Source organism: Diabrotica virgifera, chromosome 6, assembly GCF_917563875.1.
Source record: "Diabrotica virgifera virgifera chromosome 6, PGI_DIABVI_V3a".
Classification (NCBI taxonomy): Eukaryota; Metazoa; Arthropoda; class Insecta; order Coleoptera; family Chrysomelidae; genus Diabrotica; species Diabrotica virgifera.
Window position 1 is genome coordinate 149,037,297 of NC_065448.1, and position 21,958 is coordinate 149,059,254.

The 21,958-nt window shown below is 33.0% G+C and overlaps 1 protein-coding gene across 1 annotated transcript in view; it reads right to left on the reverse strand.

Moving 5' to 3' along the window:
- Positions 1–21,958, reverse strand: part of LOC114329182 (trafficking protein particle complex subunit 10) — a 143,603-nt gene that overhangs the window by 27,526 nt on the left and 94,119 nt on the right. The window contains exons 10-11 of the mRNA XM_028278205.2: positions 14,767–15,027; positions 8,908–9,072 (exon numbers count right to left, since the gene is read on the reverse strand). Coding sequence (XP_028134006.1) covers positions 8,908–9,072; positions 14,767–15,027 — 426 coding nt within the window. The remainder of the gene's footprint in view (positions 1–8,907; positions 9,073–14,766; positions 15,028–21,958) is intronic.

Consider the following 21,958-nt stretch of genomic DNA (forward strand, 5'->3'; position numbering starts at 1 on the left):
ATATTCGACAGAGCAGGAAGCTTGTGAGATTAATTTTGAAAATTCTTTGCAAGTAATAAATAATAAATACCAAGTTAAATTACCATTAAAACAAAATCTACCTGATTTGGATTTAGGAGATTCATTTTCTGTAGCATTAAAACGCTTTGAAAATCTAGAAAAAAGATTTAAAGTCAATCCTGAGCTGTACTCTCAATACAAAAGTTTTATTGATGAATATTTAGCTCTAAAGCATGCAAAAATAGTAAGTCTTAGTACATATGACTTAAATAGTGGTTCTTTATACTTCATGGCTCACCATCCAGTGATACGTGAAGACAAAAAAACAACAAAATTAAGAGTAGTCTTTGATGGCAGCATGAAATCAAAAAAGAAAAAATGCATCAATGATTATCTCTATAATGGTGCTGTAGTTCAAAATGAGCTCTTCGATATTCTTGTTCTTTTTAGAAAATGTAATTACGTCCTTTTGACAGATATTAAACAAATGTATAGAATGGTTTTGGTACATCCAGACCATTGCCAGTTACAAAATATTTTGTGGCGAGAGAAAAATGGCAGTTTACAATGTATTCAACTTCAAACTGTAACATATGGTTTAAGAAGTTCTTCCTTTTTAGCTACCAGATGTTTGGTAGAATTAGCCCGAACTGAAGGTAAACGCTATCCTTTGGCTTCTAAAGCTCTTCTTAATAACACCTACGTTGATGATATTTTGTGTGGGTGTGACACAATCGAAGAAACGATAAAACTAAAAAATGAACTTATCTCGCTGCTCAAATTAAGGTCCTTCGAGTTGCACAAATGGTGCTCAAATAATTTACAAATTTTAAATGATATTCCTAAAAATAAACAAAATTTTGATGAAATTAACATCAGCAAAAACGATTTAACGGTAAAGACTCTGGGATTGACTTATGATACAAAAACAGATAATTTTAAATTTAGTTGTCCAAAAGTTGATATAAATGAATGTGTAACTAAAAGACAGATTCTCAGTTTTGTTTCCAAATTTTATGATCCTTTGGGATTAGTGGGCCCAGTTTTAGTAGCTGCTAAGGTAATTATGCAAAAACTTTGGTTAAGTAAGGTCAAATGGGATGCTATAATTTCCAGTGAGTTACTTGACACTTGGAAAAATTTTGTTGAAAGCTTAATGAGCATGCCCACAGTGACTGTCCAAAGAAATTTAAACTTTACTGGTGCTCTTCATATTGAAATAGTTGGCTTTTGTGACTCCTCCTTGATTGCATATGGAGCTGTTATTTATGCGAGGACTATTTTTGAAAATAAAGTACATGTAAATTTGATTTGTTCCAAATCTAGGATTGTTCCTATAAACAAAAAACTAACTATGCCAAGACTTGAACTGAACAGTGCTTTGTTGCTTTCAAAACTATCTCACAAGGTTTTTGAACTGTTAAAAGATAAAGTCAGTAAGGTATTTTTATATTCAGATTCAAACATTGTCTTAGCTTGGATAAAATCCGAACCTTTGAAATTGAATCCCTATGTTGCCAATAGAATTATTAAAATTCAAGAAATGACATCCGAATTTAAATGGTTGTATATAAACACTAAGGAAAATCCAGCAGATTGTCTTTCTCGTGGACTTGAACCTCATGAAATTAATTCAAACAATCTTTGGTTTAATGGTCCTGAAATTCTTTCAAATATTGAATTCTTGCACTTTGAAATTCCATTTTCTACTCCAGACCATTTGCCTGAATATAAAGTTGTCACTTTAGCTAAGGTCAAACCAGAATCTTTCTTCATAAAATTCTCTAGCTTAACAAAACTTCAAAAAATAGTGGCTTATTGCCTACGATTTGTAAATAATATAAAAAATAAAAATAAAAAGATTACTGGAAGTTTAACAGTTGTAGAACTAGAAAATAGCCTTAAAACCATTATTAAGTATGAACATAGTTTTCATTTTTCTGAGGAAATAAAATGTCTAACCAACAACACAGCAATTAAGTCTAATTTAAATTCTTTATATCCTTTCTTGGACTCTCAGGGACTGTTAAGAGTTGGTGGTAGACTGGAGAACTCAGATATTTCTTTTAATAAAAAACATCCTTTGATCGTTCCCAAAAACAATCATATCACTGATCTTTTGATTCACAGAGAGCACTTAAGACTTTTACATGCAGGTCCGAAACAAGTTTTAAGTTCATTAAATCAAAATTTTTGGATTATTAGTGCCACTAAAGAAATTAAAAGGATTTTGCACAAATGCGTAACCTGTTTTAAATGTAAGGCCAAGTGCAGTGAACAGTTAATGGGATCTCTTCCTGAACAAAGGGTACGTTCATCGAGGGTCTTTCAGAATGTTGGTATAGACTGTGGTCCCTTCCAAATTAAACAGTCACGGATTAGAAAGTCTATAACGACAGAGGCATATATAGCATTGTTTGTTTGCTTTTCTGTGAAGGCAATTCATATGGAGTTACTCTCTGATCTAACAACAGATTCTTTTTTAGCTTCATTAAAAAGATTCATTTCTAGAAGGGGTAAACCATCCAAGATCTTTTGTGACAATGGTGCCACATTCAAGGGAGCAAATAATCAACTTCAAAAACTTCTAAACGACAACATTAAGTTAAACAACTTTTGCCTTGATGATAAAATTGAATTTTGCTTCATCCCAAGTTATTCTCCAGTATTTGGGGGTCTATGGGAGGCCGGGGTGAAGAGTGCTAAATATCATATAAAAAGGGTGATGGGAAATAATATTTTAACATATGAGGAGTTTAATACTTTGATTACTCAAGTTGAAGGAATATTAAATTCAAGGCCTCTTATGGCAATTAATAATGATTCCTCTGACTTAGAATATTTGACCCCAGGTCATTTTCTAATAGGTGCTCCTTTGACAACTTTCCCTGAAACTAATTTAACTGAGATTCCTGAAAATAGATTAAAATTTTGGAGGTTGTGTGTTCAAATGCAGCAGCATTTTTGGCAAAGGTGGTACCAAGATTATCTAACACAACTTCAAAACAGACCTAAATGGAGAAAATCGTTGCCAAATTTACAAGAAGGCATGCTTGTGCTTGTAAAGGAGGACAATGTTTCTTCTTTTGGGTGGCCTATAGCAAGGATTAATAAAGTTATTCCTGGTAAAGACGGAAAGGTAAGAGTGGTGGAAGTAAAAACTAAAAAGGGAACATACTTACGTTCTGTCACAAAAATTGCTGTTCTTCCAATTAACGATGAACAAATTTAAATTATTTTTTTTTTCAATTTATAATAATAAATAAAATTTAACTTTATAACTATTTCTATTTAAATTTAAAATTTTGTAAAAGTTTTATACTTATATAAGCAATAAATTCTTTAAAAAATGTGTAAAAAAAAGGGGTGGAATATATTGTTTTGGTATCAAAACCAAGGCCCCCCAGCATGTTGGAGAAATAAATTCCCAACATTAATATTTAGTAAAACTATATTTTGTTTCAATATTTTATTTAGTGGTTTGCGCCTTGTGTACACTTCACAAAGATGTTTCTATGTTTTTATGTTCTATAATTCAAAGTGTACACAAAGGCGCAATATTCAAAAAAAAAAGTTCGTTGCCAAGGTGTTGTTATATAGAATAATAAGATAATAAAAAACGGGAAAGTAGGGCGTGTGTCCGATCCCACACAAAAATTACTTTAATACCAAAAGTTTGTGTTATTGTAATAAAATATTAGTTGTGAAAAGTGTCTTTAGTCATTCCTAGCTTCAGAAGTGTAAAACCAGTGTAAAATTATTTCCTTGGTGTTGCAAAAATCCAACACATTGATGTCTTGTCGTAGCATTCTTGCTAATTTGTTATTGTTGTGTTATGTTTCGTTAATTATTGTTCCTTTGAGTATTTTTTGGTCAAAATATCTGGCGCCCTATATTTTCGTTTGAGTATTAAGTATTTCCGTTTCCTTAGAGTCCAAGTGTCAAACCATCAGTTAATGTTATCTATTTACCTTTTGTCTATCTTCGTTTCATTAGCTCTATTCCCATACCATTGTTTATTCATTTAACACCTTTCATTGTAACAGAAGCCCAACACAAAGAACCATGCCCACATCTCTTCCGACTGAGCAACGTGGCCATTGTTTCGTCAATGTAGGCGATTGGACCTTTCTATCTTCGGTCATTCCTTTATTCCATCTAAGGATAATATCGTCCTGATCCTTCTGGTTCAGCCTTCATGACCTCTTGTCCATCCGATCGTTATACACTTGCCATTTTACGCGTTAGAGAGAATCCGGTGAACCATGACGCACTGAAAAATGGGTTTGGTATAAACTGTGCCTAAGCTTCCGGGCTACAAAAAGCGCTCTCAAAAGATCCACATCGGCATATTAACAAAGGAAGATGGAAGCAAAACTTTCAGCCTTTGCGAAAGTGCTAAGATCCTGATGAAAACACACTTCCCCGGTTCTAGTGCCTCAAAAGCACCGAACTGGACGGAAGAAATAATCATTCCCACACCGAATGACTGGCATTTTTCCAGAACATTACTTAGTGAGGGAAAGCTGAGATGGGCCATATCGTGCTTCGCCTCTTTCAAGTCACTAGGGACTCACGGCATATATCCAGCCCTACTACGGTGGGGACTGGATATCCTTTTGCCGCACCTTGTGGGAATATTCAGAGCCTCCTTGGCTCTGAGATATATTCCTAGAAAGTGGAGAGAGGTCCGTGTGGTCTTCATACCAAAACCAGGTAGGATGGATACACCCTACCGAAGGCTTTCCGACCAATTAGCCTAACATATTTTCTCTTGAAAAAGATGGAATGATATAAGAGATGAAGTTCTGGTTTATAACCTACTTCATCCAAATCAACATGGATACACTTCAGGAAGATCTACCGATTCTGCACTGCATCAAGTAGTGGGAAGAATTGAAAGATCGCTAAATAATAAAGAATTCGCAATCTAGGTATATTCATAGACATTGAGGGAATGTTTAATAAAACAACATTTCCAATAATCACCCAACACCTCAATGTCAGGAATGTCCCCCTGGCCGTGAGCGAATGGATATTTAGTATGCTCTCCAATCTCCAATAGAACAATAAGCATAAATGTAGAAGACGTTTCGGTTAGAGGGATGGTTACGAGGGGATGTCCACAGGGGGGGGGGCTGCTATCACCACTCCTCTGGACCATAGTTTTGTATACCCTGGTTGACCAACTCAACAAGAACGGTTTCTACACAATAGTTTATGCAGACGATGCAACCGTCTTGCAAAGCGGTAACTTTGAGAACAGACTATGTGAAAGATTACAAGTTGCTCTCAAATTAATAGAAACATGGTGTACGGAACACTCACTGTCTATAAATCCAAAAAAGACAGAGATAGTCCTCTTCACCAGAAAAATAACGATCACGGTCTTAATACCCCCTAGGATTCTAAACTGCAGTTTGAACTTCTCTGAAGAGGTGAAATACTTTGGAGTTACCCTTCACAGGAAGTTAACATGGAACTCTCACTTAGATAGTAGAGCTAAAAGAGCCATATATTGCCTATGAACAGTGTCGGCGAACGGTCGGACGCACTTGAGGCCTTTCGCCCAGGGTGATCGCCTGGATCTACACTACTGTGATTAGGCCAATGCTAACTTACGGAGATATTGCTTGGGTACCAAAAGTGCTACAGGCAACAGTGATCAACAAACTGAACCTTATTCAACGGATGGCTTGCCTAAATATAACAGGTGCAATGAAAACAACACCAACTGCTGCAATGGAGTTGCTCATTGCCTTCAACCCTTTAGACATATATGTCAAAGAGGTGGCGCTGATGACGATGATGAGATTGCGCTCAGTGGATGCAAGCCTTGATGTAGGAATGGGACAATTGAGATGTCGTTTCTGGTGGGGTGAGCTGGAGGCACTGCCCCAGCTACACGCGGGCCATGGATGCGACTCAATTAAACCTACGTTTGTCTTTGACAAACCCTACAAAATCGAAACAAGACAACATAGGGAGTCAAACGTGGCAAATGCAAATTACATCTACACCGATGTCTCCAAAACGGAAGAAGGCTCATGATGCGGAATATACCCCAGATCACTGAACATTAGTATAAAATGGGGTATGGGCAAAAATGCCAGCGTAGTTCAGACTGAACTGGCCGGTATCTCCATAGCCGCAAAAGAGATAACCCGGAAAGGTGTAGCCGGTAAAACCATAATAATCTGCACAGACAGCAGACAAGCTCTACTAACCCTGAACAGACCACGTATCATATCAGGGCTAATAATTGGGTGTCATGAGTCACTAACCCAAGCTTCGGATGGTAACAACATCATCCTGAGGTGGGGTAAAGGACCCAACGAAAATAAAGGCAACCGCATTGCTGACCAGCTAGCTATGAAGGTAGCAGGCCTAAGACTCTTAGGATCTGGTGATCTTTTTGGCTGGTCAACTGCTACAATCGCGGAAATTGCCAAATGTCACTCCCACACGCAAACCTTGAAAGGATGGTAAGAAGGGCCAGGATGTAGACTTGCCAAGGTAAGTCTACATCCATCTTCCTAAGTAACCTTAGGAAGCCAACATCAGAAAAGTACTTGAGAATGACCAGGAAAAACCTACGCTTGACAGTTGGTTTTTAACTGGCCACTGTCAACTAAGCAAGCACCTCCACACACTGGGGCTAGTAGACACACCTCTGTGCAGGAAGTGTGAACGAGATGACGAAACTGTCGAGCATGTCCTATGTGAATGTCCGGAGTTATCGTCAATACGAGAGTATGCGTTCGGCGAGCCTTGGCCTACACCTGCTGATATAGGGGAGATGTCTCCTGGTGATTTGTCCGCCTTACGGTTGATCGGACTCACCCTCCCTACTCTACAGATACAGAAACTGTGCCTAAGTTCCGTGTAGATAGAATCTACACCTCTTGAAGATACGTTTGAGATGAAAGAATTTGAGATTATTGGTCATTTAACAGAATGTTAAAGAGTTTTTTTAATTTTTATTTAGTGTAATTAACAAATACCGAAAAGAAATTGCTATAAAACAGATCTATAATTTTTTTTATTGTTCGTCTACTGTGCAATCAGTCAAAATAAACCATAAACACATTTGTTGAAATTTACAATATTGGTGCGAAGAGAAATATTTCAATAAATATTTACTCTACATGAATATTACAATTACGATTACAATCAGTGTTTCTTAACTCAAGAATGGTAAATCTAATGGTAATTTTTGCTTAAGACGTCTAATTTGTTGACTATTGTCCAAGATCTATAAATAAAGTAAATTCTATTATTCAATAAAAATAAGACTTTTTTGTGGAAGAAATAATTTAAAATATTTATTTAACTTACAGAACATAAACTATTTTAGATCTCCAACCGTCCTCACATAAATTTCATGCGTTCTATTCTCTTTGAAATTATCTAATCTCAATTTTAAAATACTCTCCTCCAATTCTTGCTCTAAACGCAAGTGACAGTACATAAGAGAGAATGCACCTTTAGAATAATTTTAGATATACAGTTGAGTCCACAATTCTTTACCCCTGCGTCATTAATACCTAGCGAGATAAAAATCATATTTTTATCTAGCATCATTCTCTTCCACGCATGAAACTAATGGCAAACCAGCTACCGCCTGCTATTAAGTAAAAACACATGTTATTTTTATGAACGCTCTAGGCACAGTACATTGGAAAGAGATAGGCAGAGATAGTGCAAACACTCGTGACCACGGCGCAGTAGACGAAATTTGGTTTAGTCCCCACTTCCATGCGAAACGCACTGTATCTACAATAGAACCTTTCTGCCTTTCCGTGAATTCTGACCGCCTTCGCGCAGCTCCATGGTCAGGAGTGTTTGCACTATCTCTACAAAAAGACGATTGGGGATGTTTTCAGATTTTAAGTACAATTTGTGACGTTTCTGGTTTGTTTACTTTTGCGGCTGTCAGCCTGTTGAATTTTTTGCTGTTTTTTTGTCGAATTTTTGCATTTTGAAGATTTTTATAGTACACAAACAATTGTTTTCACAACTAATTTTATATTGAAGTTTGAAATTATATGGTAGGTGTATTAGATTTTGCCATTAATTTTAACAACATACAAAGCTAACCTCATTCACACAGTTAAGGGATAGTTGTGTTTAAGTTTCCGCCAAAGGGAATAAAATGACAAAAAGAAAATATGTTATTGAATTTTTTTAGAAATTGTTTATTTATTTATTAATCACTAATGATATTAAAATAATTTATTAAGCTACTTCAAATGTAGCTGTAATACTGCACCAAAATATTAAAGCAAAACTTACATTTGACTTTCTATTTATTTGATAACGTCAAATTTTATAATATAACCCGTGATCTGAGCAGTAGCTACTTTCTGTCACTTGCTGTTGCGTGGAGTAAATTTCCGACTTATTTCGTATGCTTTAAATGATGACGCACGGGTAAAGAAGCCTGGACTCAATTGTAAGTTTGGTTTTAGAGGTTAGTATAATGGGAATCTTGAAGGATGACAGCTGATTTTTACAGTATCGATTGTAATCGTATGTCAGATCATCGATTTACATGATCTAAGATCATGTAATTTTAAAATAATTGGCGTTTTAGAAACTCCTCACTGGTTAACAGTTGATCAAATCTGACAGCTTAATTAGAGGAATGGAGATTTGATTAACGTTTCGGAAACCTGGTGTTAATGTTTTGATTTAACTTGTTTGCAAATAAATCATGACGTTTTTGCAAAGATTTAATGGACAAGTATAACACCTCTTATACCAAAGAAAGGATCATCTCCGAGTAAGTGAACAATTTACTTCACACTCACATTTTTGAGTTAAAATTGCCACTTAATGTATGGTTCTACTTTATTCTACGATATTATTAATTATTTTATAAATGCAAATAATCTCTCTACATACCTGATTATCTTTTAATAATGGATCTGCTAACACTCTTAATGAACGTCTACTACTACTAAATGGAACATTTTGACCAACTTCGATTTCTAACATACTTTGCAAAGGCTCGTCAGGTTCAGTCTGCAGTGATAATCCTGGTGATGCAATCAGTTTTATTTTTGAGCTCTAAAACGGTTAAAAATGACATTACAAATTGCACAAAGACATGGTGGAGGGGTATGGCTATTATAATTAGCTAGTGAGCTTGAGTAGACCCGATCCGTCGACTTCATTCTTCCATGATATTCTCAGCCGTCCTTTCCTTCTTGTTCCTCTTGGGCTCTATTCTGCAACCTTTTTTTATCCATGTACCGGGTGTCCCAATAAGAATGGCTCTCGGCCATATCTCAGGAACCGTTTATAGTACAACTTTGAGAAAAAAATATCTATAACAAAAGTTGCCTCGGGAAAAGCCTGGAAATTATTTTCATAGTTGTAGGTTCACCGCTAGAGGGCGTAATTGAATATCATCAACAATTAAAAAATAACAATTTTACAAAATTTGCCTAAATAAAGGGCACTGGAAATCCGTTCATCGTATTCTCATAAAATTCTGCGCATATTTGATTTCTCAAGTGAAAGTCTACCTTTGCAAATAAGAGGTGGGGGTGAGTGGGAACCTTGTTATGAAAAAATGGCTGTAAGAAGCCATGTCTTGTTGAAAACAACTCTTTTTCATCAATGTAAGAGTTATAATTTCGAAACAGCATATTAAGTAATATGCCAGCTACGAGGCGTTATTTAAATATTTTCAGAAATCTAGTTCTCTTTGGAAAATATTAAATACACGTATGCATTTTTAATCCTGTATTAGAAAATTAGATCAAATTAGCAACAGAATAGCGAAAACAGCTTGTCGATACCTTTTTTCTATCTCGTGATATCTTAACCAACGTGTAAATTTTAAACATAACTGTTACTGTCACCGGTAAACGAAGTTAAGGAAAGGTAGTGTGCTGTGGAAAAAACAAAGAAACATTTTTTAGATGTCGACGTGTATTAATTAAAACAACAATAGGACAAACAACACTATAAAATATAACAAAGAAATAAAAACAACTACTTAGTGACGACTTAAATGTTCAAATTTTGGCCCATAATTTTCGATGCAAGTATTTACTCTTTAAGAGTATATTGCACAGCAGTCTCAATTTCTGCTCTCGCAATGCTTTGCATGGCGTTTCCTACTCTCTGGATAATGTTTTCTCGAGTAGTGGGCCTAGCGGCAAAAACAAGGTCTTTAATCCGCCCCCATAAATAAAAGTCTAAAACAGTTAAATCTGGTGATCTGGCTAGCCAAAAAATAGGCTTCCACGTCATATCCATCTATCAGCAAATGACTCATCTAAAAAATCCCTTACTACTCCGGAAAAATGCGCGGGACAACCATCGTGCTGAAACAACATGGACCTACAAACTGCTAGCGGTACATCTTCCAGAAGAAGAGGCAATTCATTCCTTAAAAAATTAGATAGCGTTCACCAATAATACATAGCATTATCGAAAATAAACGGTCCAATTATCTGACTATCACCAGATTTAACTGTTTGGTGTGGGGACGGTTTGGTATTTCACTTTTATTAAGGTATGGGGACGGATTAAAGACCTTGTTTTTGCAGCTAGACCTACTCGAGAAAAAATGATCCAGAGAATACGAAACCCCATTCGAAGCATTTCGAGAGCAGAAATTAAGAATGCTGTTCAATCTACTCTTGAAAGAGTAAATGCTTGAATCAAAAATGACGGGCAATATATTGAACATTTAAGTCGTCACTAAGTAGTTGTTTTTATTTCTTTGTTATATTTTATAGTGCTGTTTGTCTTATTGTAGTTTTAATTAATTATATACGTTGAGATTTGGAAAATGTTTCTTTGTTTTTTCCACAGCACACTATCTTTCCTTAACTTCGTTTACCGGTGACAGTAACGGTTAGGTTTAAAATTTACACGTTTCTTAAGATATCTCGAGACAGAAAAAAGGTATCGACATCAGGTTTTCGCTATTCTGTTGCTAATTTTATCTAACTTTGTAATGAAGGATTAAAAATGCATACTTGTATTTAATATTTTCCAAAGAAAACTAGATTTCTGAAAATAATTAAATAACGCCTCCTAGCTGGCATATTACTTAATACGCTGTTTCGAAATTATAACTCTTACATTGACGAAAAAGAGCTGTTTTCAACAAGACCAAGTTTGCAAAATTCTATTTAGCAGAATCGGACTTGAAGCCAGTTTTTCATAACAAGGTTCCCACTAACCCCAACCTCTTCTTTGCAAAGGTAGACTTAAACTTGTAAAACGAAATATGCGCAGAATTTTATGAAGAATACGATGATCGGATTTTCAGTGCCCTTTCATTCGGCAAATTTTGTAAAATTTTGATTTTTTAATTTTTGATATTCAATTACGCCCTCTAGCGGTAGACCTACAATTATGAAAATAATTTCCAGGCTTTTCCCGAGGCAACTTTTGTTATCAATATTTTTTTCTCAAAGCTGTACTATAAACGGTTCCTGAGATATGGCCGAGAGCCATTCTTATTGGGACACCCGGTACTTTTTGCTCTGCGTTCCATTTTAGTCTTCTCTCATCTATGCACTGCACAGCATCTTTTTCCACTTTCATTCTTCTCCTTATCTCTTCTCTTCTGGTCAGACCACAGCATCTTCTCCAATATTCCATTTCGGTCGCCAGAATGCTCCTTTGGTTTTTTTGTTTATGACCCAAATTTCTGCTGCATATATCATGATACTTTGTAGACACTATGGAGTTGTCTTATACAAGATCTTGTTTGTCCCAATCTATTTTTATCTCTTCTTCTGTTGATCCGTTTTTCGACATTATAAAACCCAAACATTTAAAATTATTCGTTCCTTTTATTTCTACGTGTCCTATTTCCAAATTTTTGACGTCTTCTTCTGATATTGCTAAGTATTCCGTTTTCTTCATATTTATTTCAGTCCCACCTTTCTGTATTCCTCTTTTAGTTTTCTTACCATGTAACTCATATCTTCCTCACCTTGAGCCATTACTACCTGGTCGTCTGTGAAACACAATTTGTAGAGATAATCGTCCCTTATCGATATTTCCATACCCCTACATTCTACATTTTGACTTCCAAGTTGTTAGTGCGTGTTCTAAAAATATTTTAAATAGAATTGGTGACGTTGGTAACTAGCTGGTTTCCGATTTTTATATAATTTCATTTCTCTTGTATATGTTCTTGATTGTTTGTGTTAGATTAGCTGGTATCCCTATTTTGTCATTGCTTTGTATAGTTCTTTCCTTGGCACGGTGTCGTATGCCTTCCTAAGGTCTATAAACGCCATGTGTACATCTCTGGACACATAAATACATAAATAAAATAGTCTGGACAGATTATTATCGGAGAATAGGCCATTTTTGGGGAAAGTTATTTACCAGCAATTTTATTGCTGGAATCGAATCTTATGATTGTATATATTAATAATATAGGTATGCAAAGTCCGCAGATAGTGTGCTACTTTTTTTATAAACAAAATGGCGCCCGAAAATCGTGTTTTTTTTTTCAATTTTTGCTCTATAACTCCAAAGATTTTAACTTTACACAAAAAAAACCCAAATAAAAATTCACCGTAATTAAATTCTGCATAGAGACGTGTTTTTCACGATTTACTTCGACGAAAATTTTGCCCGGAAAATGCGGGTTTTTCCAACAAAATCTTTAATTTTCAACTAAAATTTTAGATAAGTAATTGTTTATCAATAATTAAATAACTTGATAATATAAAAGCTCTTTTCGTATAGATTATAATTCCAGAAGCCGATGGAAATTGAATAAACAGTTTAGCAACAATTGAATTGTTAATTAAAAATTTACGGTCTCTATAATAACCATAATAATTATTATGATACATAAGAATAACTATGATTTTTGTACAAAAAGTCACTGTACCTATCTAATGTACTTTACAGAATTCAAATTGGACTATTTAAACGGCCTCAGGAATATTTTAAAATTATAAACAATTTTTTGACTTATAAACAAATAGAATATCTCGGGGGAAATATTAAACTAAATCATGAAAACGGCATTGGAAAAAATGCGGCAGGGCGCTTCTTTTAAAAGAAAAAACGTTTAATTTTGATGAGTGGTCCCTGAGATACAACCGGTCAAAGTTGACCGGCATTTACGGCAAAGATATAAACAATAGGATCATAGTTTTCGAACCATCACCTTTTTATTTTTGTCCTCTTTCTCCACACAAATTTTCATATCTTTAAAATACTCATAACATATATTATTATAATAAAAACTATCGATATTACGAGTGAAAATTTCCAAAAAATAGCAAAATTCCAATCAAAAATTAGGTTGGAGAAAATGTAATCTCAAAGTTCAAAATCGGTATACGTTAAAAAAATGCATTTTCTCGGCTTCCCATGGAGCAATTTTCTTCACTCTTTTTTTTCCCCAAGTAACTCGAGTAGAGCCATTTAACTAAAGCATTATTAAATGTCAAAGTTGCTTTTGTTTTGTTATAATAACTTAATTTATTTATTATAACAAAAACTTTTAATTTGTTTAAATAAAGATTGTTTTAATAATTATAAAGCTTTCAAGTGAGAATATTTGTGTCTTTAACGTTAAAAGGTACACTTGTAGTAAGTTTATATAAAAAAAGTCTACAACTGGAAAAAACATGTAGTTTTATTTTCTTATAAATAAATTAATCTATTATAACAAAACAAAAGCAAGTTTGACATTTAATAATGCGTTAGTTAGATGGCTCTACTCGAGTTACTTGGGAACAAACAAAGAATGAAGAAAATTGCTCCATGGCAAGCCGAGAAAATGCATTTTTTTTAACGTATACCGATTTTGAACGTTGAGATTACATTTCCTACAACCTAATTTTTGATTGTAATTTTGCTATTTTTGGCAATTTTCACTCGTAATATCGAAAGTTTTTATTATAATAATATATGTTGTGAGTATTTTAAAGATGTGAAAATTGGTGTGGAGAAAGAGGACAAAAATAAAAAGGTGATGGTTCGAAAACTATGATCCTATTGTTTATATCTTTGCTGTAAATGCCGGTCAACTTTGACCGGTTGTATCTCAGGAACCACTCATCACAATTAAACGTTTTTACTTTTAAAAGAAGCGCCCTGCCGCTTTTTTTCCAATACCGTTTTCATGATTTAATTTAATTTAATATTTCCCGAGATATTCTATTTGTTTACAAGCCAAAAAATTGTTTATAATTTTAAAATATTCCTGAGGCCGCTTAAATAGTCCAATTTCAATTTTGTAAAGTACATTAGATAGGTACAGTGTCTTTTTATACAAAAATCATAGTTATTCTTATGTATCATAATTATTGTGGTTATTACAGCGACCGTAAATTTTTAATTAACAATTCAATTGTTGCTAAACTGTTCATTCAATTTCCATCGGCTTCTGGAATTATAATCTATACGAAAAGAGCTTTTATATTAACAAGTTATTTAATTATTGATAAACAATTACTTATCTAAAATTTTAGTTGAAAATTAAAGACTTTGTTGGAAAAACCTGCATTTTCCGGGGAAAATTTTCGTCGAAGTAAATCGGGAAAAACACCTTTTTTGGAGTAAAGTTAAAATCTTTGGAGTTATAGAGCAAAAATTGAATAAAACACGATTTTCGGGCGACATTTTGTTTATAAAAAAGTAGCACACTATCTGCGGACTTTGCATACCTATATTATTAATATATACAATCATAAGAATTTTATTGCTGGTAAATAACTTTTCCTTGTATTTTGCTAATTAGCCCAGAGTAAAAGTACTTACAGCATCAATAGAATAACTTCCCATAGTCGTAATCAAATTCATACTTTGTTCTATGCCGGTAAGTAAAGGTGCTGCCTTTTTGTATAATTTGAGTGTAGGATGTTCCTGTTTCACGTCGAACACCAGTCTGGGCGATAACGTAGGAGACAGAATGTGTAAGTTTTTTATATGAATAGCTATTTGCCCGAAGTAGAACTTCCCAATTTGAGTCGCTTGTTTTTTCAGTCTTATCAAGTTTAGTCCTGGAGTTATCACCAAAGGCTGGAACAATATTAACCATATAACAAAAAGGTAATGTAATATAACAGTAAATATAGTAATAAAAGCTTTCTACCGATTTGACGATTTTAAACATTTTATTTATATTTATACGCCAGTCAATGAGAGCAAGAACGGGATATTACCTTCGAATTCTATCCTACTGCATGGATTTTAATGAAATTTTGGGAGTACCCTCTACTTACCTCCTAATCCAAAATGTACCCTATATACTATGTCGCTTTTATCTTGGAGGCGATTCTCACCACTTCAAGGGGGTGGAAAATTTTTTTGGTCAAAATAACCAGGGAAGTGGCCAGTGAACCTAATTCTAAGCAAAAACTGTTGTATAATTTTTTTTTGGAAAATTCAATACTTTTTGAGTTATTCGTGGTTGAAAATTGGCCATTTTCATTGAAAAAGAACACCTTTCGGACGGTTTTTTGCGAATACCTTAAAAACTATGCATCTAACTAAAAAAACTGTTTAAAACATTTTTGTAGCTTACAAAAAAAAAACAAAGAAATTCGTTCCTTTATAAATCTTCTAGTTATAACACAAAATGAGATATGGTAGGTGAAAAGAGTTTGTTTTTTTTTTGGTGCATACTCAACTTGAAATAACAGAGAAACGGTCGATTACATTCCAAATAAGAGAGATATGCTGCAAAAAAATTGATGACTAATGTATTTTAAGAAAAATGAGAAATATATTTAACCTATCATCCACCAGAATTTAAATGCATCGTTTTCCTTCTACAATACCTTTTATTAAAGTGTTATTTCTATATTCAAAAAGCTGGACGAGTTTACAATGAATGCATAAAAAAGGATCAAATTATAGAGCGCATTTTTAAATTTTCTTAAAAATCTTCCTTTTTCTCCATGTAACTTGAAAATGATAAGCGATACAGTAATGAAAAATAAAAACAAAATTTTTATCTAAAAAAACCCTACCTTTTTGTGCGGTATCTTTTTTTCGTATCTCTTATCATTTTTAAGTTACATGGAGAAAAAGATTTTTAAGAAAATTTAAAAATTCGCTCTATAATTTGATCTTATTTTTTCAAAAACCATCTTTTTCAATAACACTATAATAAAAGGTATTTTAAAAGGAAAAAGATGCATTTAAATTCTGGTGTATGAGGCGTTAAATATACTTCTCATTTTTTCTTAAAATACATTAGTCATAAATTTTTTTTGCAGCATATCTCGCTTAGTTTGAATCTAATCAACATTTAATATTGCTCATTTTAAAGGTCTTTTCAAGCACTACAAAAGGCATTGGTAGCGTTATACACCTAAAATCGACCGTTTCTCTGTTATTTCAAGTTGAATACACCGGTTTGAGCATACACGAAAAAAAAAACAAACTCTTTTTATCTACCATATCTCTTTTTTGTATTATAACTAAAATATTTATGAAGGAACGAATTTCTTTGTTTTTTATAAGCTATAAAAATGTTTTATATAGTTTTTTAGTTAGAAGCATAGTTTTTAAGGTATTCGCAAAAAACCGTTCGAAAAGGTGTTATTTTTCAATGAAAATTGACAATTTTCAACCAAGAATAACTCAAAAAGTATTGAGTTTTCAAAAAAAATATAGAACAGTTTTTGCTTAGAATTAGGTTCTCTAGCCACTTCCGTGGTTATTTTGACCAAAAAATTTTCCACCCCCTTGAAGGGATGGGAACCGCACCCAAGATAAAAGCGCCATAGTATATCGGGTAGACTTTGTTTCTTGAACTATTCCCTCCTTACTGTGAAAATATCAAGTAAAACGATGTAGTAGGATGGAATTCGGAACCAAATACCCTCATTGACTGCCCTATTAGTGAATCAGTTAGAGACAAAAACAAAAATATAATGACTTAAACCCAACAAAAAACAGAGCAAAAGTTTGTCCTACCACCCTATTTCTTTTACCAATGTAATCTGTAAAAATAAGTACCAATATGCTCAACTAATAGTGAAAGGAAAAATCGAGTGAAAGAAGGGACTAGGAAGTAAAAGAATGTCGCGGCTAAGAAACATCCGACAATGGACAGGGCTAAATTTTGAACAGCTGAAGACAGAGATGAGTTTAAAATTGTAGTAGCCAACCTCCATTAAGGCACTTTAAGAAGAAGCACTGTAGTCCAAGTAATGAAGCTTAAAATAGGACAAAACCTCGCAATTTTTACAGAATGGATCGATTTGCTTGAAAATTTGAGAATAAATAGTGGATACTCCAAGGATCAAAATCTATATCATGCCGAAAGGCGCTTTTACCATGGGGGTGGTTTCCACCCCATCTCGGCGGTGGAAATTTTTTATTATACTTTAATCGCAAAAGTTGGTAAAAACGTTTATTCTAAACAAAAAACGTTCTATACATTTTTTTGATAAAATTGATAGTTTTAGATTTATTTGCTATCGAAAGTGTAAGTTTTATATCGAAAAAATCAATGCTTTTAATAAGTTTTCTGCTAATAACTCCAAAAGTTTTCGTTTTATCAAAACAACTTTTCTTAACAAAAATGTACCTTTTGAAAAAATAAACAAAACCTTTTTTTTTAATTTCCTTTTGGACCAATAGTAATCAAGCTATACTTTATTATATGTTGGCTCTTCTTCGTCAAATGCTAAATATTGTAGTTTCAAATTCAAAAGACGGGAAAACTATGTATTTTTAGAGGACAACTTGTAAAAACTAATTTCAAATATACTTAAAAATGTCTATCACCATAAATAAAAAAGTCTCTATCTCAAAAATTAAGTGACTTATAATGAAAAGAATGTCAGTCCCCATTTTTTTTCAGCGAAAAAGTGATTGCAAGCAACCCCCTAATCACCACCCTAATTCAAATTAGTCATTAACCTTATTTGATCTTTTTAACTTATGTATTATTAATATGAGTAAAATTTAATAAAAAATTTTGGTCTTGGTAAAAGGTATATTATTTTAAATTTGGGTTTGTTTGGTTGCCTGGTCTCTGGAGTCCCCAGTCTCTCAATAATGTTCATTAGTCTCAATAGTGATGTCAAATTTACTTTATATACCACAAACTCATCTATCTCAAATAAACACAATTTTTAATTTTCTCATATACTCAATAATCTTACTCAACACTTATCTTCATCTGACCCCACTTTAGTTGTAGCTTAGACACTTTTATCCAAGTTATTAATTTTTCTTTGCCCTAGATGTTATTTAACATAAAAGGACATAATAAAGAAATTTGGACTAAGCTTGTAATACAACCTTTTCAGTCTTGTAAATTTGTGTTGATGAACCCATCTATATTTTATTAATTTATAAATAAGATTTTGCATTTACAACTTTTTCAGCATTTGATATCACGACCCCTATTTTGTCTCTAGTTTTTCAGCCAGTCTCTCAGCCATCATTTGTGTTGGTTCACAAATATAAATTATCTAATTTCAAAACATAAACCATACATTACATTATCTGTATGTTGTTTTGCCTACCTTTCTTCATCAATTTACGTACACTTCATTGATGATTGTGGGTACTCCAATTCCCCCCTTCTATTTTACATCTAGATAATCTATTCTCACTAACTCTTTATTTTTATAATTCCAACACACTGATGTTAGCTGTTATCATTGCTTGTACTATAAACAACTATAAATTTAGTAGCTGTGTAACCAATTTTTCATGATACTTCAAGTTCCATTGACAATTGTTGTCTTGACATCAGACAGATTCGCTTTTGATATCTCACATCTTAGTTGCCTGTCAGCTCTTGTAACATAATGACCTAATTTGTTACCTTTGACCCACTTACAACGTGTGGGAGTCATATGTTATCCTAGGGCCATATCCTTAGGGATTATATCCATCCTTTGGAATTTGCTATGTTAGCATTTTGATGTGACTTTTAGTCCATTTTTGAAAGGCTTTGACCTTCGTATTTTTTGGTTGGCTCACCATGTTCTTGTAAGTATAACCAAACTTTGATTCTACCTTGGTCATCACTTTAAGTTCAACATTTTGATAATTAATATGGTTATACTTATTTTAGGCAACACTGATGATGCTCTTTTTAGAGCGAAAACGTTCTGTTCGATGTTTGTAGCCCTATAGGGCTTTTTAAAATAATATACCTTTTACCAAGACCAAAATTTTTTATTAAATTTTACTTGTAATTAATGGTATACAGCCAGCTACAGGAAATTCTTCCTAGTGGATTATTATTAATATATTCTAGAAGTTTGACCGGCTTAGATGATTAGTTTTTAAAAAAATGGAGTTAAAAGCGAATAACCAATTTTTGTAGTTTGGAAAAAATGGCTCCTTCCTCAGAATAGCAAAATTAGCATCAGAGATACGAAAAAATGTTCAATATGAAATTGTAGCTTATTTAATTCCCAAGAACTTGGTTTGCAAAAATTTTTTCTACGGCAAAAATTGAGTGAGCTATTGACAATTAAAACTTGTAATAACATGCAAAAACCACCTTTACCAACCCTTTCAAAGTCACCTCTTTTTGCGACTGAGGATTTTAAAAAGATTTAATATTAATAAGCTTATAGACCTTGTAAAAACCTACAAAATTATTTTGTTACCGAATTTTCTAATATAAAAAATAAAAAAGTTACGGTTAAAAAATCAATATATTTTTTGAAAAAAAAAAAAGGAGAAATTAAATTGGAAGCATAATAATGTCAGTTGGCGGTGTTTTTGGTCATTGGCCTTATTAATTCTTATTTATTTATGTATTATTAATAGATTCTAGAAGTTTGACTGGCTTAGAATGATTCGTTTTTAAAAAATGGGAGTTAAAAGCGAATAACGAATTTTTGTAGTTTGGTAAAAAATGCAATTTCCCTCAGAATAGAAAGCTCAGCATCAGAGATACGAAAAAATGTTTCGATATAAAACTGTAGTTTATTTAATTCCCAACAACTTGGTTTGAAAACAATTTTTCTACGGCAAAAATTTAGTGAATTGTAATATCGAAAAACATTGATTTTTCTATACAAAACTAACACTTAAATCGAAAACTATTAATTTTATCAAAAAAATGTATAGAACATTTTTTGCTTAGAATGAATGTTTTTATCAACTTTTGTGATTAAAGTATAATAAAAAATTTCCACCCACGAGATGGGGTGGAAACCACCCCCATGGTAAAAGCGCCTTTCGGAATCATATAGATTTTGATCCTTGGACTATCTTCTACTTATTCTCAAAATTTCAAGCAAATCGATCCATTCTGTAAAAATTGCGAGGTGAAAAGCTTCGGTTCCTGGCCTACTGGCTTTATAAATTCTTGACGTCATTTCGGGGGCAATATATCGGTTTCGCCTTAATCTAAATTCATTAAGACATCCCATCAGTCTATTTGCTTTTTATCCTTGATCCAGCTTTTGTACTTGATCTTCTTCTTCCAGCCCTCCATAGGGGGACAGTGTAATTCCAAGATATTTTATTTTCATTACTTGTTCAATAGTTCAATACTGATGCCATCAGTCTCTATTTTAAATGTGATTGATTCTTTGCTAATTACTGTTGTTTTAGTTTTTTCAGTTGAGCTTCATCTCATCTCATCTTCATCTTGTGCTATCAATATTGCGCCGTCTGCGTAACAGAGTATTTTTACTTCTTTGTTTCCCAATCTGTATCCTCATCCTTTGTTGACACTTTTGATGATTTTATCCATGATTAAATTGAAGATGAATGAGTCCCCCTTTCTTATTTCGCTGCCTATGTCTATAGGTTATGCAAATTGTTCATTTATTCTAACTTCGATTTTATTGTATTGGTAGATGTTTTCAATAAGTTTTATGGTATTTAAGGGAACTTCTCTATCATACAGAAGATGGATTACTTCTTTGAGTCTTACTCTTTCAAATGCTTTATTCAAGTCAATGAGATTTTATAAATGTTCATAACTTATGTAAAAATTAAGTTAGAATCTTCTTATTACTTACACGGAATGCTGAAACTTCTTATGCTTAAATTATATTTCAAACTTCAAAGCAATTGGTCAAGTAGTTTAAAAGTTATTTAATTTAAAAAATGAATAACCATTTTCAATTTCAGTTATTTAATTTATTTATCAAAAATTTAATGTTTTTGCAACACTACAGTCAGAAAATTATGAGGTTACAGTAATACTTCGGACAGTTTATGAAAGAAGAACATTTATACTATTAACTTTTAAACAGTGTAAAATTATTTTGCAAAAACATGTCGATTTTCTGCTTATTTATAAACAATTAGAATAACTGTTTAACCGTTACCCGTAGAAAAACTATTTTTACATATTTAGAAAGACTGAATTTTTATACACGTTTAGAAAGAAAAACAATTGTCCTAGGACAATAAGGGACTAAGTTAGCCCCCACTTTTTAATCCACATGTTCTTGCAAAATTTTTGCAATATTTAGAATAATTTTTGTCATTTTTTTTAAATTAAATTACTAGTGTAAATCTTCTTCTTTCATAAACTATCCAAAGTATTATGGTAAAGACGGGATTCCGTTGGAAAATTTACGCTAACAAGAGCGGACAAGATACTAGCAAAATGGCAACACTGTTAAGAGTGACCAGGGTGACAATTTAGTGAACAGTAGCGTAGATATCTAATTTAAATTAAATAAAAGTTATTATTTTGCAAACATTTGATTTTAAGTGTAAATTGTAAATGAGACCATCGCATCTCCTCAAATTATGTGGGTATCAGTAAATATTTTATTTTACGAAAAAGTTTAAATAAAAAAATATCGGTGTTATCAACATCTGTGATATACCTAGGTACATAGTGATAACACTAATCGACTCGACTGAACAGAACTTATTGTAAAATAATAATATCTGTATAAAAAATTGTCAATAACATTAATTATCACATATAATTAAACAGTAAGTATGATCAAATTTATACGTTTTAGTAATACAACTGCTCATAAGTAGTAAACCTTCC